We start from the raw sequence: 25,525 nt of genomic DNA, 5'->3' as shown, positions 1-25,525 counted from the left end.
TCCTCTAATCCATTAAAAAAAAAAAAAATTTGACCTCTCAGGGTCCAATGAGCTTACCTAGTGGCTCAGCAGTAAAGAATCCACCTACAATGCCGGAGACTCAGGTTCGATCCCTAGGTGTGGAAGATCTACTGGAGGGGGATATGACAACCCATTCCAGTACTCTTGCCTGGGAAATCCCATGGACAGAGGAGCTTGGGAGGCTACAGTCCATGGGGCCGCAAAGAGGCAGGCGCGACTGAGCATGTACACACAGGGTCCAATGAGACAGCTAATTCATTTTATCAATTCTTTCCTGTTAAGTATGTACTGTAGTAAGAGCATTTAGAAAACCTTGACCTTAACTCGAGGAGTGTCTTTAATAATTGGCCTGATAAAGGAGATATTTAGGGGCAGACAGGAATTTCAGTATCCTGAAAGTATATCATGCAGATAAACGCCCACCCCACCCATAGGCAGGGCCAGAGAGTGCACTGACCAGTTCTGAAGGAAGATCTTGATCAGGTCACAAATCAATCTATTCACTGGAAGTCAGAACTTCTCCCCGCGTCCCACTCGGCTCGCCAGCGACCCCTAGGGACGCCTCCTGGTTGAGCACTTCTGACGTCAGTACTTTCTGAGGCCAAGAGAACTGCCGACAGCAGCCTCCGCATTCCTTATAAGGACCGCTAGTTTGAAGGGGATTTAAGAAAGCCCCTTCTTGTGAAATAATTATCATAAAAGAAGAAATGAAGTATGAAACCCTATTTCTTCTCTAAATGTTCTGTGTTTCAAAATCCTGTCCTGTAAAATGGCCAATGCCAGTGGCTACCTTTCATAAGACCATGGCAAGGGCTGGGGAAAAAGGTTGTAAGCATTAGCTTCAGGGCAGAGGAGGGTAGTACCAAGTGCCTGGGGTACTGGGGACTCATAGAGCCTTCATAAATGCTTATTGGATGAATGAAGTAAATGAAGGGAGGATTTCAGGTCATTTCCGTACTTTATCAGGCTCAATTCTAACAATAGCTCTTTGAGGTAGACATTCCATTTCTCATTTTATAAGTAAGGAAACTGAGGCTCTTGCAAGTTAAGTTTCTGACCACGGCAAACTCCCCCATGCCCCCACCCCCCATACCCAGCCTGTATTCCCAAGACTGAGTCAGAAAATACAGGAGGGCATTAATGTTTAAGTGAAAATATCTTCAAGTAATCTCTATGTATCTCCTTTCTGAAAGGAGACTTCATGCCCACCAGAGATGTTTCCCCAACATGTTGCCACTGCCCAAGCCTTGAAATATCCTGTCTCCTAAACCATCCACTTTTCCTCCCTTCTCAGTGTCCCCCGCCCCACCCCCACACCTCCTCCAGGTGCTTCGGCTGACAGAACACCCACAGGCGGGGGCAGAGCTGGGGTTGGACCCCACCTCATCTGCCTCCAGAGTCTGATAAAGAGGGAGGTCTTAAACTGATACCTGGTGATTCGAGAGCATTCTCTTCCACTTCAAGGGAAGCATTTACAGCATATACATTAACGCATGCTTCTTTAGAAATGCAAACCGAAGGTGTGTGTTGAGCAACCAGAAGACAGCCTGTTTACTTTTCTTTTTCTCCCCAGAGCTAGGCTGTTTGTATTTGTGGAAGGTTAACATATGTGAGGCTATGACTATTAAAATTTTTATAATAAAGACATTTATCAAGTGATTGTTAATGTCACGGAAAATTCTTCAAATATTGGGAATAGGCAAGAGAGATCTCTGGGTATCCTCCCAGTGAAGTACTGTGCTGTGCTTAGTCACTCAGATGTGTCAGACTCTTTGTGACCCCATGGACTGTAGCCCACCAGGCTCCTCTGTCCAGGTGGGAACTCTCCAGGCAGGAATACTGGAGTGGGTTGCCATTCCTTCTTCCAGGGGATCTTCCCAACCCAGGGATCAAAGCCAGGTCTCCTGCATTGCAGGCAGATTCTTTACCAGCTGAGCTACCAGGAAAGCCCCAGTGAAGTGCTAGGCATTATCTAATAGCCTACCCCACCAGGGGGTTATCTGATTTTCTAGACATGTGTACCTTTGATTCCCGATTTACTATTGATTAGGAAATCTTACATGTTATGTTCTGGGAAAGAAAGTGAAAGTCATGTCTGCCTCTTTGTGACCCATTGGACTATACAGTCCATGGAATTCTCCAGGCCAGAATACTGGAGTGGTTGTCATGCCCTCCTCCAGGGGATCGTCCCAACTCAAGGATCGAACCCAGGTCTCCTATATTGCAGGTGGATTCTTTACCAGCTGAGCCACAATGGAAGCCCAAGAATACTGGAGTGGGTAGCCTATCCCTTCTCCAGTGGATCCACCTGACCCAGGAACCAAACCGGGGTCCCCTACATTGCAGGTGGATTCTTTACCAACCAACTGATCTATCGGGGAAGCCCATGTTCAGGGAGACAGGTAGTTATTCTTGAACCTTATTTTACGGAAGAAGAAATGGAGATCTTAGAAAGATAAACTTCCCAATGTCATGGGGGAAGAAACAGGAATCAGACCTAATCTGGGACTTCCCTGGTGGTCCAGTGGTTAAGACTGTATGCCTCCAATGCAGCAGGCACAAGATTGATCCCTGGTTTGGGAACTAAGATCCCACATATCTTGTCGGACAGCCAAAAAACAAAACCCAGATCTGTCTGCCTGTACCCTGTGCCCTTGGCCACTACACAATAGAGTCCCCCCTTTACTATTTATTAATTTAGAATAGGAAAAACATGTCCATAGTACAAAAACTACAAAGGAAGTCACACATTCCTGACTCTATAAAGTTTGGCAACGCCTTTCCCCAGAGGTTAGCAGTGTTCCCAATTATTGTGTCTCCTTCCAGAAATACTCCAGGCCTTTTGCCTGTTTACTTTTAAAAAGCATCAGTTTAGAGTGCCTGCTCCCTATCATATTCAACTTCACTTTCATAATTTCTCTTTTAACTTGAAAAATGTTGTATCATGTAACCCATGGTAAATGAAAGGTACTCTTTCTGATTTTAAGACATAACAGAGTAGTAAATTAAGCAGGTTTTCAAGACTTCTAAACATGAGTTAAAACAAAGTGATATAAAATGTAGCTGGCTTCTCCATCCTGGAAAAGTAATGAAAAATTAATTGGAGAAACTTTTCAAGTTTCAAGGTGAGATATGTCAAATGCGAATACAAAAACAGAACATACCGCCTGTAGCTTTATTAAATTGTAACCTGATGCCATTTTTTCTTCAGATAGTTTTGTAAAGAAATAAAACCGTATTGCTTCAATTGAGAATGACTGTGTAGCCATCCTCTGTTATACACTCCTGCCCCCTGAGAGTAATCATAATCATGAAATCAATACAGACCATATTCATCTATTGTTTTTAACTTTTACTACCCAAAATCAATCTTCCAAATTTTCTAGACTGTACTGTCCAATGCAGGAGCCATCATCCACATGTGGCTATTGAACATATAGAAGGTAGCCAGTCTAAACTGAGATGTACCATAGGTAGAAAACACACACCAGATCCCAAAGAAGTGGTACAAAATATAAAATATCTCATTAGTAGTTTTTTTATTGATTATCTATTGATAATATGTTGAGTATGCGAGTTAAAGAAAGCATATTATTAAAATTAATCTCACCTTTTTGAAACCTTTTAAGTGGTGGTTATAAGAAAATTTTAAATTATGAATGCGGCTTGCATTAGTTTCCATTTGGACACTGTTGGTCAGAGGTGCTTATCAGGGGCCTCTTTGGTAAAGGGGAGATTATCCCATTGATGCTTTATATTAACTGGTTTTGCATGCACTCAGACTTGCCTAAAATGAGGACTGTTGGCAAGTGCACTCACTTTTTGTGTCTGTAAACATTGGCCTGTTGAAATGTTCCAGGAATGATATCTAAAATCCTCTCCTCTTCCCACACAGCAGGAATAGCACAAAATAGGTTTCTCCTCTCCCTTCCAGCCACTGGATGATGAAATCCTGAGTTGTTTTAATTGAAGGCACCTTCTAGAACTACCCACCCCTTTCTTCTGTATACCACCTAAAGCTGAGGCCGGGCAGGTGGAGACCTGGGTGCCGCCGAGAAGGCTAGACCCCTGGGCCCCTCAGACTTCCAAACTGCCTTCCTGGAAAAGCGATCTTCCTTTTCTATTATAGCAATTTTAGTTGCTCTTTCATTCTCAACAGTTAATAGTTTCATGATTCCTGACTCAAGACCAGGAAAAAGAGGAAAAAGATATTTTTTCCTTATCTGTTGTTTTATTTCTGTGAGGGAATCAATGTCACTCAAAGAGAAATTTGCAAATGACAAATTTGATCTGTTGCTAAGGGCATCTGACACTGGTGGCAGTGTGCCGCGCGTGGTGTGTGTGTGTGTGTGATTTGAAGAAGTAGCAGGTACAAGACACTGGACTGGGAGGGAGACTCCAGTTCTTTTTTTTTTTGAAGTATAGTCACTGTACAATATTAAATAAGTTACAGGAGTATAATACAGTGATTCACAATTGTTAAAGGTTATACTCCATTTATAATTATCATAGAATATTGGTTCTATGCCCCGTGTTATCCAATATATCCTCATAGCATATTTTATACCTAATAGTTTGTACCTCTTATCCTCCACCTCTATGTTGCCCCTCCCCCTAAGCCTCCAGTCTTAGTCTAGCTTGGCCACCTTCTAGATGTGTGACTTGAGAAAGTGACAAGAACATGGCCTTTGGAACCAAATGACCGTGGACGAATCCCAGTCCCACCACTCCACTTTTTGTTTGACTCAGAACTATTAGCTTAATTTCTACTAGTCTCAGTTTCCTGTCTGGAAAACCTAGGTAATCACACCCACCTCACAGGTTTGTTGAAAAGATTAAATGAGATAACGCATCTAAGATTCTAATAGAATGAAGGCATTTTTACTAGTCAGAAAATTAGATGATTGCACTAGAAGGTTTTTGAGATCTTTGCATGAAAATATAAGAATATTCAACCCTTTAAATAAATGGAAATTTTGGCTTTTGAAGACTTTAAGCAATTTTAAGATGAGAGACTATGTATTTGTAGATGTTGTGCTGTGATGAGAGTAGATACATTTCAGGGTCCTGGGGCTAGGAGATACTGATGCCAAACTCTTGGCCTCTGTGGACTAGCACTAAATTGGAGCAGCATCTCCCAAAGTGTGTTGTTGCGAGGATTCATGATAAAAAGGTTATAGTCTCCTGTGAGATCAGAAAACTCTGCAAATTACCATGTATGTGTGCGTGCTAAGTCACCTCAGTTGTGTCTGACTCTTTGGACGGTAGCCCACCATAGCCCACTTATGGACGGTAGCCCACCAGGCCTCTCTCTCCATGGGATTCTCCAGGCAAGAATACTGGAATGGGTTGCCATGCTCTTCTTGAGGGGATCTTCCTGACCTAGAGATTGAAACCACGTCTCTTATGTCTCTTGCATTGGTGGGCAGGTTCTTTACCCCTAGTGCCACCTGGGAAGCTTGCAAATTACCGTATATACCCAAATATAAACTAGGAAAAAAATAAGCTTTATTGCTTTGCTAGGCCAAAGGGGACACAGCAGGCTTGTGCTCTGAAAAACTGTATGTTCCAAGGATTTGGTGAGGTTTTATAGCAGTGGTTCAAGAGCAGTGTTGCTGACAAGGATCAGGGTGTGTGCAGGGCCTGCACTTCTTTAATCTGGTCTCAGGTGGTCTCCTGATGAGTTTCTTAAAGTTATCAAACTGTGATTTTCTCTGAAATGCAGAATGCTAACATCTTCCATTTGTTGGGGGTCTTAATTCTGTAAAGAGCCCAAAGATACTGCTATGCGTATCCCTTGAGACAGAGCCAGGACCCTGCCTCAAGGCTGCACTACTGTTTCTTGGCCATTCCTCCCTTGTCTCTGCATCTCCTTTCTTCCTTTATTAGCAACTGTTTGAATCTGCCTTTTGGGATTCTGGGAAGGTCATGGAGGATGCAGTCTGTTCCCTACAAATAAGAAACAGGGGACATGGAAAGGCTTCCATGCCCAGGAGTCCCATAGGGTCCTGTTGAGTTTTTATATGAAGGAGAAAATGGTCAGTTCTACAGGCACGAGAAGTCAGATATGGTCCATGGAACCAGAGTTCAGTCTTGGAAAGTTGCATCCAAAGTATATTAATACATAATATGATATATGATATGAATATGAATCCAAGCTAAATAGATTACATGGATTCCAGTTGCTTAGGCACAATTAGATCCTCTCTACCCTCTAACCCCTCCCTCAAACCCTCAAACATGCACTGTGAAAAGACTGATACGAATACAAGGAACAGGAAGAAGGAAGTATCTGACATTTAACTTATGTTACCATGTCTAATTTAGGTAGGCTTTATCATGCACATTTCATAGATGAGAAGCTAAGACCCTGAGGCTACATTCATTACGCAGATTCATCATACAGGGAAAAGTAGCGTATCTGAGATTTGAGCTTGAGTCTGCTGACTTTTAAACTCTTGTGCTTTGCACTACACCTTCATGTCCCAATGCAATGGAGGTGATAATTTTTCGTCTCTAATTTCAAAATTGTTAATGTTTCCAAGCTACTCTCTAATTACTGTTTAGAATATAGATTGCATCTCTATGCCTAAATTTTTTCATCTCTAAGAGTGGGTTAGCCTAGATGGGCTCCAAGATTGTTTCTGCATTTTATATTCTATAGTCTATCTTGATTTTATAATTTGAAAAAAAGGCACTAGTACAATCCATTTTTCACTAATTAATCTGTTATATAAAAATATTTAAAAGAACTGAAATTGTTGGGCTTGTGTAACCCAAAGGAGAGAAAATTTGCAGCAGGTAGAAGGGGTGGAGAGATGTCAAACAGAAAATATTTTTGTGTAAAATATAAAATACCTTCAGATATTTTAAAGATTGCTACCTGATGGAAGAGAAGTTGGATTTAATCCCTTTTTGAACTCAAGGGATGTAATTAGGATTGATGAGGAAATATCCTAGATTTCTACCCTTTCTCATAAGCAAAACCTGCCTGCCACATGAGGTCCCATGATGACTTAGACTCAGCAAGATGACTGGACCAGAAAACTTAAGATCTCTTCCCATTTTAAGAGTCTTTGATTCTGTAATAGACTGGGCTTCCATATTAACCCTGTGAAGGACAGTCTATTTTTAACAAAGTTAAAAACTCTGCCTCAAAGGTATAAAACCATAACTAGCACATGAGTCCTCAATGAACAGGAGAAAAATATATGGGGATGGGGGTAGATAAGGGAACATGAGACATCAAAATTCATTCTAGGAGACTCCACAGGCCCCATTTCCAGTAAAGATTGGCTTCTACCCCAGAACTTCCTCATATTCATCACATCAATGATTGGACAGTCAGGAGTGTTGCATTTAATCTCTGAACACCTTAAGAACCCCACGTGGTCTCTCTCCTTCTCTTTCAGATGTTCACCTCCACAATATTTGCAGTGATTGGAGTCCTGGGTGCTGGATACTCCTTTATTGTTTCAGCCGTTTCAATCAACAAGGGTCCAAAATGTTTCATGAGCCAAAACAGCACATGGGGCTACCCCTTCCAGGACGGGTAAGGTACACCCTGCAATACCAACGTGTCACCACAGTGGGCACCAGGGGGTACATGCCCAAGGGGCACACGGTATAAGGTCCTCCATCTTCAGTTACAAGCTTCAGGAATTTGCTCCTTTGAGGCAGAGCTGCAGTTGTGCAGTGAAGTTCCACAAGATCTCACCTCTCAGTGATCTTGTGATAGACACCAGGAGAAGTAAAATAAGAAGGCACCTCATCTGTTCCATCCCGGGGTTGGGAAGATCCCCTGGAGGAGGGCATGGCAACCCATTCCAGTATTCTTACCTGGAGAATCCCACAGACAGAGGAGCCTGGTGCCTTACAGTCCATAGGGTCGCAAAGAGTCAGACACAACTGAAGCAACTTAGCACTTACTCACTAAGCTGTCCTGAGGGAAGAGGTTGGTGGTATCACCACTTGCACTCAAACATTTATTAGCATCAACACTAGGCAACTTATAACATTAATAAACAGAGAGCTTTGTTTGAAAATCTTATAATAGAAAATGAGAATGATTACTCGTAAACAGAGCTCAAAGGCCTTCACTGGTATTCATAAACAGGGCGTAAAGACCTTCACTGATAGTCTGCATGATAAATACTTAAACAATCTTTTTTTTTTTTAATTTTATTTTATTTTTAAACTTTACATAATTGTATTAGTTTTGCCAAACATCAAAATGAATCCGCCACAGGTATACACGTGTTCCCCATCCTGAACCCTCCTCCCTTAAACAATCTTTTAAGGTGCAAATTTACTGAAAATATTGTAGGTTCATCATGAGAGTTAATGTTAATAGAATTCATTAAAGTAACATTTCATATTTTCAGGTACTTTGTAAAGAACTTTTTAAACAAATGAATTTATAATTTGATCTGCACAACAACCTCAAGAAGTGTGACGTCCCCCCCTCAAGGCAGGCTGAATAAGTGTGATGTGTTTCACGTCTCTCAGTTAGTCGGGGGCAGAGACCAGGCACAAACTCCTGTCTTCTAACTTTGGGTCTTAGTCTTTTTATATTAGACATTCTTCTGCCCCTACCTAGACTGCACCACTCAAGGCAGTAGACAGTTGCTGTATGTGACTACTTAAACTTAAGTTCCAATAAATGAAATAAAGCTTAAAATTCCTCAGTCATACTAGCCATATTTTAAGCACTCAGTAACTGCAGATGGCTATTATTGACCATACTGAACACTGCAGAGATGGGGCATTCCCATCAGATAGGGTTACACTAGATTCTAACTTCCAAGAGGGCTGAGATGGCCTCTGTCTCATTCATCATTACAACCTCTCTGTCTGGCACAGGGACTGACATATCTAGGGAGTCAGAAACTAGAGTTGTTGGGTTTTCCTGCACACAGAGGATGGGCCCACGCCTAAAAAAAAAACCCTATAGGACATCAATTCATTAAGTCAAATCCCTAGTTATGGATGTATATGAGAGGTTACAGAATCTCTGAGAGGTTACAGAATCTCTGGAGCAGGCTCGCAGAGGAGATGGAGGCGGCTGGTTCTTATGACCTGAGGTCTCAGTTTGTCCACAAGGATTTCACATAAAATATCCCCACCCTTCTCTGTAGTTACAAGCCCTCTAAGGGCTTGAGGCAGAGGCAGAGCTGTCATCCTTATAGTGCATGTAGCAAATGCCGTGAGTGTTTATGTTGCTGTGGCAAGCCCTGTCCTTTTACAGAGAACCGCTGTGGGCTTGACTTGCTTGCGTGTAGCATTCAGAAGGCATGAGGCTGAGCCATCTCCTGAGGTCCTTCCGTGGATGGAGCCCTCTTCCTGACCCAGGGGCATACCTACAAAGCTACACATTACACCTCCTTTCAAGGATCTTTCTCCTAGTATTTCTATGGACAGCATTTATCCTATAATGTGAACGGTACTCCCCTTGATGGATCTAAAAACAATTAGAATACATCTACGTCAAAAACAAAGGAGAGAGAAAGAAATACAAGAGATGCCAAGTTACACCCCAAAGCAGTACAGTGGTCTCATATTGTTCTGACACCCTCATACCCAGCTTGGGGTGGGCTGGCACTGATGTTCTAGCTCAGGACAGAGACAGCTGGCCTATGGGTCTCCACAGGAAATAGCAGCTTGGGAGAACGACAGGAAACCACTTTCCTGTTTTTCTCTCTTTTTTTTTTTTAATTGGAGTATAGTTGATTTACATCATTGTGTTAATTTCTGCTGCGCATGCTAAGTCACTTCAGTTGTGTCCAACTCTTTGTGACCCCGTGGACTGTAGCCCACCAGGTTCCTCCGTCCATGGGATTCTCCAGGCCAGGATACTGGAGTGGGTTGTCATTCCCTTCTCCAGGGGGATCTTCCTGACCCAGGGATCTATTCCACGCCTCTAACATCTCCTGCATTGACAGTTGGGTTCTTGACCACTAGCGGCACCTGGGATGCCCCAATTTTTGCTGTACAGCAAAGTGATTCAGTTTAACATATATATATATATATGGACATTCTTTTTCATATTTTTTCCATTCTGGATTCTTTGGTAGCTCAGATGGTAAAGAATTTGCCTGCAATGAGGAGACCTAGGTTCAATCCCTGGGTCAGGAAGAACCCCTGGAGAAGGGAATGGCAAAATAATGAAAACAGAATAAACTGTGCAGAAAAGCAGGAACACTTCAGAATTCTCCCACTCATTCCCTTTTTGCCAAAAGGTTTTGATAGTTATCAAAGGGAGAAAGGTTTGTGTACTCACACATTTGCATAGTAGCTTCAAACTATAATATTAAAAATTTCTGCATTCAGATTTATTACAAAATCATACATACTCTACACTCTGCAGCTGATTTATAAGATAGAATGATTTTGACTATTCGTGCTCTTTCCCATCAGGCCCTGACTGTAGGATTTCATCCCACATAAAATGCAGGTCCACCCTTGGTGTGAAATATGCCACAATTGCTACAGAAGGGCTTTCAGGAGGATGGGTCCAGCATGCGTCTCACCACACCCTCTGCCACCCGGCAGGCTTTCCTCAGCACCCATTCTCCCCTACATCCCGCGTCTTTCCTCCTTTATGGCCTTATCTCCTGCAACCAGCTCCAAACCTTCCTTCCAGGTGCAGAGGCTCATTTCAAGTTTCTTATAACCCTCGAATCTCATGTTGCCTAGTATTTTCAGTCAAAGTGGGAGGCGGTAGTGGGGTGAATCGGGAGATCGGGATTGACCTATACACACTACTGTGTATACAACAGATAACTAATGAGAACCTACTGTGAGCACAGGAAACCACTCAATGCTCTGTGGTGACCTAAATGGGAAGGAAATCCCATTAAAAAAAAGAGGGGATATATGTATATGTACAGCTGATTCACTTTGCTGTACTGCAGAAACTGACACAGCGTATAAAGCAACTATACTCCCATAAAAAAAAATAGTAAAACAATAAAACATTAAAAAAAAAAAAAAAGAAAAGTAAGTGCTTCCACCCCACCCACAATGTTTCATTTCAGCTTCACAAAAAGCTCTCCTTCAGAGGTGATTCAGCAGAGGTCCAAAGAAGACAAATGACTTGCCCAAGGGAATGCTATTCTTAATGATGGAAGCTCCAGTCCAGGTTTTCTGACTTCAGGTCACAATGCTTTTTCAACACTGTACTGATTTCACTGTCTGATTTTTGTAGAGTCCATTTTGAAAAGCCCAGGGGCCTCTGTCTCCAATCATTTTTACTATCCCATGGATTCATCCATCAGATCCCAGTGTGGAGGCATCAGAGGAGTTATGGTAGCTGCAAGTGTAACACACATACACAGCTACTTAGTGAGTGGGAAGGAATAATCACGTGTATGAGACCAGAGGAAAGGACTCAGGACAGTTTCCCTCATCACCCAATGGCAGCAGCAGAACCTTCCCTTCTCCTCTCCTTCCTCCTCCACCTCCTCCTCCTTCTGATAATTAAAGTCCAAGTGTTTTTGCATGCATTATTTCACTTAATCTTCCTAATAAATCTCAGAAGATTTTTTTAATCCCTAGAGTAAAAAAAATATAGTTAAAAGGTTAACTTTCCTGGGGCTCCACAGCTAGTAATTAGTAGAAGAATTTAAAAACAAAAGCACCTGATGGGACCTCACTTTTTGCTGAAATCTGTCTCAGATATGGAGCAGAGGACAGACCTGGTCCCCTGCCCCAGTGGGCACATGGTAAGTTAGGGTGTTAAGAGGGAACAGACCCTCACCTGCCAAAAGGGCAAAATGAAGTTGCGCAAGGGAAACTCCTTGGAAGAGGTGACAGGGGATGATCTTGGAAGATGTGCAGAAGCGTGTCTTTTGGAGAGGAGGGGAAGCAGGTTTCAAGCAGAGAGAAGAGAAAGTCCTGAGGCTGCTTTGCAAAGGTTCCATGTGCTCATAGAATGTCAGATCACTGAGTGGCCAGAAGCTCAGGATGAATGTTGACGGGGGAACAGAGGGACGCCACAGGAGGGGGTGATGGAGACCAGGTAGACCTTCAAGACATTGGGGGACAGCAGAGGACTTCAAGCAGGATAAGCCATGGCCACTTGGGAGTTTTAGGAGGATCATGATGTAGTGATGTGGAGGATGAACAAAAGGGCTCCGTAACTGACAGAGAGAGCACATCAGGAGGTTGGAGGAACAATCCAGATAAGATTCTGAGCATCTCTAAGGCAGTGGAACCGGGGCTCAAAAGGGGAGAAATTTCAGAGACTGTCTGAGATGGAATCATCAGGATTAGGAATGAGAAGAAAGAGGGAAGGTTATCAAGCTGGACTTTGAGGTTTCCAGCTTGGGGCACAAAATTCAGGGCTCTTCAAGAGTATAGAATTTAGTTCTGTTTTCCTTAGAAGTGCCTGTTGCTGATCATATTAAAGGAACAAGGGCAGTTAACTTTTTCGGTCATGGGAACCATACTGAAGAAGCATCCTAGAAGGAAAAAGAAACCTGGGACATTTTGAGATACGCCCTCCTGGCTTCCTTTGAAGTAGGACCTCCTCCCATCCAAGGTCTTCCTTTCTGAGACAATTGGCCAATCTACCTTGACCCTGAGCTGCTGAAAGGGAAGCAGCTGGCATAGGGCATGCAAACAGCTGTGGGAGGGAATGCAGGAGGCCAGGCCAAGGACAGTCAGCAGTAGGGAGGGACAGGGGACACCGCCAAGCACAGCACTGCCAGCTCAGGCTGCAGCCCTCCCTGTTCCCTGAGGACCGAGTTCAGGGGTGAGGAGAGTGCTCTCTCACCAGGCACAGAGCTGAAACCATTCAGCGTTCTGCCTGGACGTCCAGTTACGACCATCTGCAGCTGCTCTTCGTGATTACTTCTTAGCAAGGAACTGCTGTGAACACACTCCCCAGGGCAGAAAGTCACATAGATGGGGTGAGATGGGATTGCAACAAAGTGTTCCCAGCTTTCATGAAGCAGGAAAGCCCCAAAGATGTTAAGATGATGCTTTGCCCTTGACCTGACCAGACTTTGGGTCCAGTCCCATCCTAGTGGTATAATCTTGGCAATCACACCTCTTAGCTCTTTCTCTGTGAAATGGGGTGACAGTAAGATCTACCTCACAGGTTCAGGCAAGGATGAAATAACATGTACATAATGTAGCACTTGCTAAAAGTTCAACCTTACTATTCATTTTTATGAGTATAAAAAATTCATTACCATGAATGGAATGTATTATGATGCATTAGAACTTTCTAAAATGTTATGTTTTTATAATAATTTTGTGATTAATTTCTGTCTTTTCAACCAGCCTCATGAGGGTTCAAAGAGAATAATCTCTTTATGATGTTATGTTGTTGTTCAGTTGCTAAGTTATGTCTGAGTTTTTGTCACTCCATGGACTGTAGCCCGCCAGGCTCCTCTGTCCATGGGATTCTCCAGGCAAGAATACTGGAGTGTGTTGCCATTTCCTGCTCCCATGGATCTTCCCAACCCAGATATTGAACCTATGTCTCCTGCATTGGCAGGCAGATTCTTTACCACTGAGCCACCAGGGAGGCCCTTACTATGGTACAGGGAAGCCTTGATTGACATACTGCTAGAGAGACTATACATACTATTAAAGATATATAGATCAAATTTCATGAATAAATCATATTTTAATTATTCTAAAGGAGTGACATTACTCAAATACAGGGCATGTGTGTAATGATTAAGAGCAATGGCTTTGGAGTCAGACAGAAGGAAGATCAAAGTCGGGCATTTATATTCCCTAGCCTCAGCTTCTTTTTTCTTTAACACTTTCTAAATATTTAATGTCTTTTTTTTTAGTAGTACATTTTTCATAACCAAAGTATAGTTGATGTACAACATTGTATAAGTTACTGGTGTACAATGTAGAGATTTGTAATTTTAAAGGTTATACTCATTTATAGTTATTATAATTCCCCGTGTTGTCCAATATAGCCTGTAGCTTATTTTATGCCTAACTGTTTGTACCTCTTAATGTTCTCGCCCTATGTTGCCCCTCCCCACTCAACTTCTCAATCTGTGTATATGTTCATTCACTCAGTGACTATTTCCTGGGGGCAACTGTATGCCAGGCATTGTTCAAGGAAAGTAGTACCTCCTTGTAGGATTGGGAGGAATGGTGGAACACAGCTGGCCCAGTGCCTGGTATAACATACACCAGGAAAGCCGCTCATTTATTGAACACTCCCTGTGGTAGAACCGGGGACAGAGATGAGAGACAGAGGTGTGGGACATGGTCTCTACCCCTGTGGGTGTATAGTCACAAAGAGAAGACAGACAAATAGAGGACAGCTCAAGGTCCCGGGCGCTCCGTACAGAGGAAACCCAGAGAGTTGAGAAGCACAGAAGGGGTGCCACAGCCAGCTGAGGTCACGAGGAGAGTCCAAGGGTCTAGGAGAGAGGAAGTGGCACCTATTCCAGGCAAAGCACCTAGGCTCCCCTGCTCCTTCCCTCAGCAGCCTTTGCTGCTGGTAAGAAGTGAGTTGTACGAAATCCATGGTGTTGACTCTGAGGTTGATGGAATTACTGCCGCTCCGTTGGGACTGCCTTCACAAATGATAGGATTCAGGGAGTTTAAACTGTCTCAGATCTCTTCGATTCACAGAATGTGGGAGTATGATTAGCCTCCAGATCCACGAAAAATTAGGGAGCCCTTTCACCTGGGGTTGGAGGGCTGGAAGCGGCAATCATTTCAGGGATCTGAGACTCTTAGAACCTGAGAGTTTGAGGGTAAAGGAAAAGGGCCTGTGGAACAACTATCCGTGAGGGTTTGTAAGGGCTGATACAGCTGCTGGAGTGAAACTGAAAGGATCTCTCCACCCAAACTCAGTCGTTGCTTCCTAGCTTTCCCGTGAGTGTTTCACCAATCTTACCACCAGAGGGCACTGTCATCCCACCACTGGACAAACCCTTTCTACGAGGGCAGGAACTCAGGATTGACAATTAACTTCATTTTAGGATCTTTTCTTTATAAAAATGTGACTGGAATATATTGCCTTTTATTACCTCTTATAATCATCAAGTTGAAAAATGGTAAAGATAAGAGAGACTGCATGGGAAAATGCAGAAAAGAAAAATGGGTGTTTTAAAAATAACATACTGAAGTCTTACCTAGCAATACATAAGGTATATTACTGAATGTTCAGAGTTGTGCAGTTGTTCTCAGCCCATTTTATAGATGAAGAAACTAATGGTAAGGGCAGGGGTCAGGGGGTGTTAGGTGACTTCTGTAAGGAATACACAGCCAGGAAGAGGAATACTTGAATTCAAACTCAGGTCCGTCTGAATTCAAAATACCAGTCTTTTGCCTTTAGGCCACACTACTCAGCTTTAAGCAAAGTAATTAACAATATTAGGGTTTATTGAGCACTTACTATCTACTAGGCACGGTTCTAAGTGCTTTACTAGTGTTAACTCATTTAATCCTTACTTTAATCCTTATTTAACCCTATGATTTGATAGATATTGTTATTCCCACTTTACAGAGAGATACACAAGTCACAGAGCCAGTGAGCAGCCAGGACTGTATTCTTGTGGGAAGGTGAATCAATGCAATATGCAATGCTTTATCTTTAAATCAAGAATGGCTCATTCTTTCCTTTATCCCTTCTGGATAAAGGAAAAGTCTTCCATCATTTCAAAGATTTTTCAAAATCTTAACACAAAATATATCTCAAAGTAGTGTGTACTGATACGCTGGAGAAACCGTCAGAGACAGATGGTCAAAAAGATCTAAAAACAATGAGATGGGTGTTCCTTTAGTAGCCAGATAGTTTTCTACAGAGACCGTGAAGAGAGAGTGGATCCTAAAGCAAAAGGGAAAAACCAATTTGGGGCTCTAAGAATGTGAGAAGGAATTATAATACTGCAGAAATTTTATCCCCTTACCCTCATTTTTGTCTTTTAAACATACATTTCTCCTTCAAGGCACAATGCCTTTGATATTGCAGTGGACTCTTAATAATATATATATTATATTATATTTTAATATATATAATATTAAATGTATATTTAATATAATATGTTTTAATTTGTATATATAATATTATATACACTATATATAATATAATATATATATTATTTTATAAATATATTATAATTTCTCCTGTTTCAAAGTTTTTATAAAATATGTAACAAGGCAGCAGATTATTTCTTTCTTCTAGTTAATTAAACCTTTTTGCAGGTGGAATCCATATATTGTCACAAAAATACAGCTGAGTCAGTTCACAATTTGACTGGAAGTAGGCCTCAAAAGAATCAAGCCCTTCCCTTTAACTATATGACACGACTGTACTTTCCATGGCTTCAGAGGGCCACTAGAGGTGACAGGTCATTTGTCAGAAGTTCAAAGGGTCCCTGCAGACAATAGTAGGATAAAGGCCGTGGACATTTGTAAGATTGTCCTCCTGGTGTGTCTTAATTTTCATGGCCCCTTAATACATATTCGATTTGCCCATCTGCCTGGTCAGCTCACAAAAATCACTCTGTCACTCAGTAACTGTGTGAGCTGGGTAAGTCACTTAACCTCTCTGCGCCTCAGTGTTCCCATTTGTGAAGCAGGAGAAAAGAACCATGAAGTCTCCATGAGAAATAAATGAGTGGATATGTGTGAAACATTCAGAAGAGGGTCCAGCACATAGTCAGATTAGATCAGTCACTCAGTCGTGTCCGACTCTTTGCGACTCCATGAATCGCAGCACGCCAGGCCTCCCTGTCCCTCACCAACTCCCGGAGTTCACTCAGACTCACGTCCATCGAGTCAGTGATGCCATCCAGCCATCTCATCCTCTGTCGTGCCCTTCTCTTCCTGCCCCCAATCCCTCCCAGCATCAGAGTCTTTTCCAATGAGGCAACTCTTCGTATGAGGTGGCCAAAGTACTGGAGTTTCAGCTTTAGCATCATTCCTTCCAAAGAAAGCCCAGGGCTGATCTCCTTCAGAATGGACTGGTTGGATCTCCTTGCAGTCCAAGGGACTCTCAAGAGTCTTCTCCAACACCACAGTTCAAAAGCATCAATTCTTCGGCGCTCAGCCTTCTCCAGCACATAGTAGATACTCAATAAAATTGTTAGTTATTGCATTTAAACGTGTTGTTATTATGGGATTCTTTTTCTTAGGAATCTTAGGTCTTGGATAGATAGTGCTGCAAAAGAAAAATCACTGTGGTGACTTTCTAGCCTAGGGGATTGCATACTTTTTAACCAGTGTCTCTTTTCTCTCCCATGTCCTTGACAGAGATTACCTCGGGGACTCTAACTTATGGAGCAGGTGCCAAAAGCCTAGTGATGTGGTTCCCTGGAATCTGACCCTCTTCTCCATCCTGCTGATCATAGGAGCAGTTCAGATAATTATCTGTGCCATCCAGGTGATCAATGGCCTCCTGGGGACCCTGTGTGGAGATTGCCAGTGTTGTGGCTGCTGTGGGGTAAGCTGAGGTCTTTGGTCAAGACAGGCCACCAGTGCAAATGGGACAAGGGGGTGGAAAGAGTGGTGGCTGCTGGATCTCCAACCAGGCTGGAAGGTCCACGCAGCTCCTCTCTCAGCCAAGGGAAACTCTGCTGTCTATGAAGCTATTAATAGCATACCTAGGCTTAGGCTGACCACAGTTTCAGTCTTACCAGCACCTGACCATAGTTCTGAAGGCAAAGGACTCCACACACGTATAGAAGTTTATGATAATGTCTACATGAAGATTCTCAGGAAGTGGACATCTGTTATAGGAAGACACATCACAGTCTGTTCCCAAATGTTCTCTTTCCTAACTCGACCTACACTAACTTGATCTACATAGTGTGTTAAATTTGTCAAGGAATACTTGAAGGATACTTTCTTCCCCTTGGAAAAGATATGTAAGAGAAAAATTATTCTTACGTGCAAGAAATAGTGGAAATCATTAGGGATTTCCTCTCCAAATATGACTGTAAATTGTTGACACTATGAAAAATAAACCTATGGACAGTAAACCAAGGTGATTATTTCAACTACTGAATAAGCCAGATCAGGAAATTATTTCACACACATGAAGTGATTTTTAAACACAGATTAAAGTATGAGGAAAAAATTAAATAGGACTCAAGTGTTGGGGACTTCCCTTGCAGTCTAGTGGTTACTGTTGCTACTGCTGCTAAGTCACTTCAGTCGTGTCCAACTCTGTGCGACCCCATAGATGGCAGCCCACCAGGCTCCCCCGTCCCTGGGATTCTCCAGGAAAGAACACTGGAGTGGGTTACCATTTCCTTCTCCAATGCATGAAAGTAAAAAGTGAAAGTGAAGTTGCTCAGTTGTGTCTGACCCTTAGCATGGACTGCAGCCTACCAGGCTCCTCTGTCCATGGGATTTTCCAGGCAAGACTCTGCAGTTCCACCACAGGAAGCACAAGTCTGATTCCCAGTCAGGGAAGTATCACATGATCCTGCACGCGGTGTGTTGTGGCCAAAAAAAAAAAAAAATAGGTTAGCTAGAACTTCAGAGTTCCCTTATTGGGGAATTATGTAAACAAGTATAAATAAAGGTCTATCTACTTAATATAATATCACACCCAAATTAAAAATGATTGGGGAATTATGTAAACAAGTATAAATAAAGGTCTATCTACTTAATATAATATCACACCCAAATTAAAAATGATCCAAATAATTTTTTCAAATAATTCTTTTAAGCAATATATGTATATAAGTCAACAGTTGTGTGTGTGTGTGCACGGAAATCTAGGGAGGTGTTCAGTTAGGAAATCTGTGCCCTGGCCTTGTCTTTCACCCACCAATTTCTTCAGTTATGTGATTCTTATATATCCTCCCAGAGTTTCGTTGTTATTGCTTTCATTTCCTGTACCTTAAAAGGATTTTTTTCAAAACTGTAATCATACTGAAAATGCTTATAATGTTATTTAAAAAGAGCAATATACAAAAAATATATACAGAACTCACAATTATATAAATTTTAAAAATCAATATTCTAAATGGGAAAAGAATCTAAAAAAGAATAGTACGTGTATATGTATAACTGAATCACCTTGCTATATACCTGAGACTAAGACAACGTTGTAAATCAACGATTTGTGTGTGTACTTAGTCGCTCAGTCTTGTCCAACTCTTTGCGACCCCATGGACTGCAGCCCACCAGGCTCCTCCTCCATGGGATTCTCCAGGCAAGAGTACAGGAATGGGTAGCCATGCCCTCCTCCAGGGGATCTTCCCAACCCAGGGATCGAACCCAGGTTTTTCACATTGCAGGCAGATTCTTTACCAACTGAGCCACCAGGGAAGCCCAACTATACTATACTCCAATATAAAATAAAATTTTTAAAATAAATAAAATAAAATAAATGAAAACTCAAACACAATGAGTAGAAAAAAGACCTAAAGGAAATCCAACCAAAATGTTTAATGATAATTATTTGTAGGTAAGAAGACTTTGACTTTTTTTCTTCCTTCTAGCTTATATTATTCAAAAATGTTTACAATCATATATTTTTAAATATAAAAATATAAATAAAAACTTCTTCCCAAAGTCAAGAGTAAAATGCATATATTAAAAATAAATTTCCCTGACTATTGGATTTTTGTTCTATAAACTTTCAATTCTATGGTGTTGTATTTTAATTTTTTGGTCTTGAAACACAACTGGGGAGAAAAGAAAACTACTGGTTAGAAATCCATCAAAATTATTTTTACAGTAGTGGTTAAGAGTATTGTGCATTTGAATTTTGTAATTCATCCAACAAGAATGCAAGCTTGCTAAATCAGCTAATTCATTTCAAACACTGATATTTCTTTTTCTGCTTTCATGGAAGAAGTTACATTTTTTTAGTTAGGTAGCAAATTTTCATTGTAAGTATAATTGGAAATACAACTGTTCTTCTAATGAAAGATAGCAGTTTACTAAATCTGAGGAGTATCTATAAATTAAGAACATACCCACAGATCATCAAGCTAAGTGAAATAAATCAGAGAAAGATAAATACTATATGATATCACTTACATGTGGGGTCTAAAAAACACAACTATTGAACATAACAAAAAAGAAGCAGACTCACAGATATAGAGAACAAATTGGGGGTTGGCGGTGGGCAATACAGGGGTGCAGAATGGGAGGCACAAGCTCTTCAGTGTAAGGTAGGCTGCAACTCAGGGAGTATAGCCAATGTTTTGTAATAATTGTAAATGGAAGGTAACCTTTAAAATTGTATTAAAATTTTTTTAAATTAAAAATTACAAAACAAAAAAACATACCCATAGTTGTAGTCAGTTGACTCTTCAGTGACTGTCATCTATTCAGACTCTGTATTTTAGCAATTTTAATGAATAAATCACCTGATAGTGAAAAGAAGGCTGCTGAACACTCTAGCTGGCACTGGAGAATCACAGAGAACAGATGTACATCACCAGAATTCCCTTCCCTTCTTCCTGCTCCATCTTTTTATTTGGATAACTTCAAATCTATGTAAAATTTTAAAAAACAATACAATGAACACCTGCGCCTTTTCGCCTAGATCCACAGACTGTTAACATTTGCTTGCTCTCTGTCTGTACCATTGGAAAGTAATTCACAGACATCATGAAACCTTACTACTAAATATTTCAGTACACACAAGAGCTACATTGGAGGGGGAAAAACAAAACAGTGGTCTGCTGAAGATTCCTGTTTTGTGGGCAACTCCCCTTCTGTACAGCTGGTCGGGGTCCCTCCCACAGGAGGACAAGGGGGAGTGTTGGGCTCCCAGTTAATCACTCACTTGCTGAGTGAGCTGAGCAAGCTGCCTAGCTTCTAGAAGCTTCGTTCTCCCAGCCGCCTCCTGCCGAACTTCCATAGCGAGGGTGCAGATAGACATCCATCCATTCAGACAAGAAGTATTTATTGAGAGGCCCCTGGCCTGGCACAGTGCTTACATGAGGTAATAGGTGGAAACGTGCTTCAAAATACAAGCTATTGAATGCCAGCTGTGTGGTCTTAGCCAAGTTGGTTGCCCTCAACTGTGTCTTTGCCTAAAAAATGTGATTGTTAAACCTACTTCCTAAGGTGCTGAGTGAGTGTCTAACCTGGGGTGATCAATGTGCATCCAAGTCAGGACTTCTTTGGTGGTCGAGTGGTTAAGACTTTGTGCCACAGCAGGGGTCCAGGGTTCAATTCTTGGTTGATAAACTAAGATTTCACATGCCACGTGGCACAGCAGGAAAAAGAAAAAATGCATCCATGTCAGTAACTAGAAGGCTCAGTACACTGTACTGTTATTTCCTTAAGAGGATGGAAATCTGTGTAGCAGCCTAAGTTCAAGAAAAGGAACACAGTTTCTGGATTCTACCTCCGAGGGTTCTCTACTTATTAATTCCTGGCTTCTCTAGTTATTAACAATGGCTTCAGATACATCATTTGAGCCCTCAGTTCCACTCATTAAAAATGAATTTTAATAATAAAGTGAAGCTTCCACACTTCTAGCCTAAACATAGGTAAGTGACAAAGATCTGAACCAAAGTCAGAAGAGTATAGAAAACATTCAGTAAGTGACCAGTAAGGGCAGAAGTAATCAAGACTAAGGGGGGCTTCTCAGGTGGTACAATGGTAAAGAATCCCCCAGCCAGTGCAGGAAATCCAGAAGAAGTAGGTTCAATCCCTGAGTCGGGAAGATCCCTGGAGAAGGAAATGGTATCACACTCCAGTATTCTTGCCTGGGAAATCCCATGGAGAGAGGAGCCTGGTGGGCTACAGTCCATGGGGTCACAAAGAGTCAGACACGACTGAGCACACAAACAAATTAAGACTCCGAGGGGTGATGGGAGGGGAAAGTGTACACACACACAAATGATGTAATTAATTAATTTTTTCTGTCTTCTAGGGAGATGGGCCAGTCTAAACCTCCATGATGAGCTGTTGTAAATTGACGGCGTGTGAGAAGATATATTAAACTTAATTCTTCCCTTCTTGGAGTTGCCAGTTCCTACCTGCTTCCTAACTGACAAAGCTTAGGCAGGCCAGAGTTATTTCTTCTCCTTTCCAACCAGCTCAGTTCAACTTAGAATTTTATGTTAGTTTCAGATAAAAAAAATAGTTTGACCACTTAAGGAATATTTATGAATCTTTCCAATTAGCTTCCTTTTATAATTGAAGAACAGGTTCAAAGCAAATGTTTCATAATTTTTTCTCTAAGAATGAAAAATGTATAAGAACACATGTACTGCTGCACTGCTTCTTTGTACATAGAGATGTTAATATCTTTGGAAGTTTTACAGAACTCAAAGGAGTAAATCACATTAAAAATGAGAAGCTAAGACCAATTTTTATTTTTAAGATTTATGGGGAAAACAGGATGACTGATATATCATAATTTTTATTTATTGCCTTTTGGGCTAACATGTTTGAATTACTTGTGACTGATCTTTTGAGCTTGACATCATTTACTAGGGTTTCCTTATGTATTAAATTAAAATCAGAATTCAAAGGTGATATAATAAAGGTTATATGTTTGCAAGGAAGGAGGGGCAAAAGGTTAAATGAAAATTCATGTTTTCTACAAATGCTTCCTTTGAGCAAACAAAAGCAATGTTTTTAAAAAATTGATTTGGGTAATCATTTTGTCAGCCTATGGCCCAGGATTAAGGTAATAGATTTGTATGATCAGTTCTACATGTTATATTAGGATATTAGCTTTGGTCTTATGAATCAGGCACTAATATAGAATCAAATTCATTCCGCTGATTTGAGTTCAAACCCCATCTATCCACACGTCAGCTTGGGGATCCTGGGAAAGTTACTTCCTAAACCTCAGTTCCTCCATCTGAATAAAGGACTACTGAAAAGCAATCAATCATCCAAGAAATGTTGAAGCCCCTCAAGGGGAAACAAAAAGATCTGTGTGATTGTCCACATTACTGATGTATAACAAGGAGGATTCTCAGAGGTTGACACCAGCTAGCATCTCACTTCTGCACCTGCCAAGTCGATGGGCAGCACTATATAAGTTAGGCACACCCAATAATGGGTTTCTCAGAGTCACCAAAAAGACAGTTACTAATCATAGTGCTGGCCACTCGAGGCTGGGCACTGAAGACACGACATGCTGTGATTTTGCCCTCACTGTAATGAGAACTCTGAGGCCAGAGAGTGCCCCTGGCACTAGCCAAGTTGAAGGAAGAAAGGCAGCCAGACAGACAACTAAGATCTCATTTGATGGGGGGGGGGGGGGGGGGGGGCGGGGCGGGGGTACTTCCCTGGTGGCGCAGTAGTTAAGACTTTGCCTTCCAATGCAGAGAGTGCAGGCTCAACCCCTGGTTGGGGAACTAGCATCCCACATGCCTCACTCCCCAAAAATCAGAACATAAAAAACAACAGAAGCAATATTGTAACAAATTCATTAAAGACTTTAAAAATGGTCCACATAAAAAAAATCTTTGAAAAAAGATCTCAAAGGGGTACTATGAATGCAAACACTCACACACTTACACGCAATGTGTTTCAAATCAGTTTAGACCACTGGTTTTCCAACATAGCTGATCATTAGAATAGCCTAGGAAATGCTCTAAAACTATGATTCCTGAACCCCAGCTTAGACCTACGACATCTGAAAATCTAGACATGAGGCATGAAAGTTTTTTTTTTTTTTTTTTCCATTCTGTAGTGTTTCGAGCTCACCAAGTGATGCTAAAATCCAGCCTCTTTGAGCAACCATTGATTGAGATCACAGGCTTGTGGGCATCAAGGATGACAATGGGTTGGACCCCGTGACAGCTTGTCGGGAGCTCACACTTTACTGATGAATATTAATTAACGGAGTACATGCTAAACCCTAAAGGTGACAGAGGTATCTATGGAGGATATTCATCTAAAAGGTGAAATAGAACAAATAAAAAAAGAGAAAGAACAGGCGAAAGATGAGGAACAGGAGGGGCAAAAAGGAAAGAGTAGACCCAGGGTTTAGAAAAAGTCATTTAGAGAACCATTGAGATTGGCCCCAGGAAAGAAAAAAGTCTGCCTTTGTACAAAATTACTTTGTCCTGTGTTAAAAATACTAATTGGTTGATGTCCACCTTAACCCGTGTCAGTCATGGTTCAATCAGAGATTAAAGATCTGTGTGTATAAATTACAAGGATTTTCCTTTACTAATTGTGGGAGCTAGGTAAGCATTCTCTGATAGACCAGGGGTCCCCAAGCTCCAGGATCTAGTGCCTGATGATCTGAGATGGACCTGATGTAAAAATAAGAGAAATAAACCACACAATAAATGTCATGCCCTGAATCATCCTGAAGCTACCCCCACCTATCTTGGCCCGTGGAAAAATCGTCTTCCACAAAGCGAGCCCCTGATATGAAAACGGTTGGGGACCACTGTTTCCAACTGTTGTCTCAGTGTCTGATGCTGGGGCTTGAAGTCCACAGGGCAGAATCTGCGAGGAAAGATGGATGTAAGGGGTGAGAGAGCGTGAACAAGCTGGAACCCACAGCATGAGCTGAAGCCCACGAGGAGGCACTGAGACCCGTGGCAGTTCTCACTGCTTCTGGCTTCAGCGGAATGGTGTCCTCAGGAAGCTGGAACCAGGGGAGATAAACACACTGGTATGGTGGGCCCAGGGGTCAGAAGAGCTGTTGATCCCAGGGGAGGTGAGCAGATGTAGACCCTTGTGTCAACGACAAAGTACAGGAACCCCAAGGTGCTGCTGCTTCTTGTCTGCCCTCCAGGGCTGGCAAGAATCGCTCTTGTGGTGCACCGTATTGGGAAACATAACTTTGGGGCATGCAGTTTGCCCTAGCCATGCTAACATTACAAAGCCACCACAGTCAGGTGGGAGAAGGGAAGTTTTTTTTTTTTTTACTTCCTTGACTGTGTATATCAGGCATCCCCAATCTCCAGGCTTCAGACCAATACCTCCTATCAGATCAGCGGCAGCATTAGGTTAGAAATAAAGTGCTCAATAAATGAAATGAGCTTGAATCATCCTGAAATCATCCCTTGCCCCCTGGTTTGTGAAAACATTGTCTTCCATGAAACATCCCTGGTGCCAAAAAAGGCTGAGGACTGCCAGTGTACATGCCCTATTTCTTAGGGTAGATCAGGGCTTCTCAGCCTCCACTCATGAGACGTCTGGGCGAGATGATTCTTTGTCTGGTGTGAGGAGAGCTGTCCAGTGCACTATAGGATGTCTGGCAGCATCCTTGGCTTCTTCTTACCAGGTGCTAGTAACAACCTCTCCTTCTCAGTTGTGACAACCAAAAATATCCCCAGATGTTGGTAAGTGTCCCTGGGAGGAGTTGGGAGGGGGCAAACTCACCCATGTTGAGGATCACTCATCTGCTGCTTGAGGAGTCTTCTTTCTCCTGGACACCAATGCAGTGTTTACACACACTGTGCTCGGTGACTGCTTGAATCCTCTCGTAAGTCCATAAGCAAGTATTGGCCCATCATCAAGTGACATACATACATTGAAAAGGAGATACACTGCTCCTTAAACATTCTGACTTCAGAGCACTGCTTTTTTTAAAAAAATTAATATTCATTTTTCACTGTGC

The 25,525-nt window shown here is 41.9% G+C and overlaps 1 protein-coding gene across 1 annotated transcript in view; it reads left to right on the top strand.

Moving 5' to 3' along the window:
- TM4SF4 (transmembrane 4 L six family member 4) overlaps nt 1-22,824 on the top strand; it is a 28,509-nt gene extending 5,685 nt beyond the window's left edge. The window contains exons 3-5 of the mRNA XM_027543674.1: nt 7,434-7,573; nt 17,263-17,452; nt 21,860-22,824. Of these exons, the coding sequence (XP_027399475.1) occupies nt 7,434-7,573; nt 17,263-17,452; nt 21,860-21,877 (348 nt within the window). The 3' untranslated portion in view covers nt 21,878-22,824. The remainder of the gene's footprint in view (nt 1-7,433; nt 7,574-17,262; nt 17,453-21,859) is intronic.
- The last annotated feature ends 2,701 nt before the right edge of the window (nt 22,825-25,525 follow it).

The sequence above is a fragment of the Bos indicus x Bos taurus genome, chromosome 1, assembly GCF_003369695.1.
Source record: "Bos indicus x Bos taurus breed Angus x Brahman F1 hybrid chromosome 1, Bos_hybrid_MaternalHap_v2.0, whole genome shotgun sequence".
Lineage (NCBI taxonomy): Eukaryota > Metazoa > Chordata > Mammalia > Artiodactyla > Bovidae > Bos > Bos indicus x Bos taurus.
The sequence above is the reverse complement of the archived record's forward strand: the minus strand, read 5'-3'. Positions and strand labels throughout refer to the sequence as shown.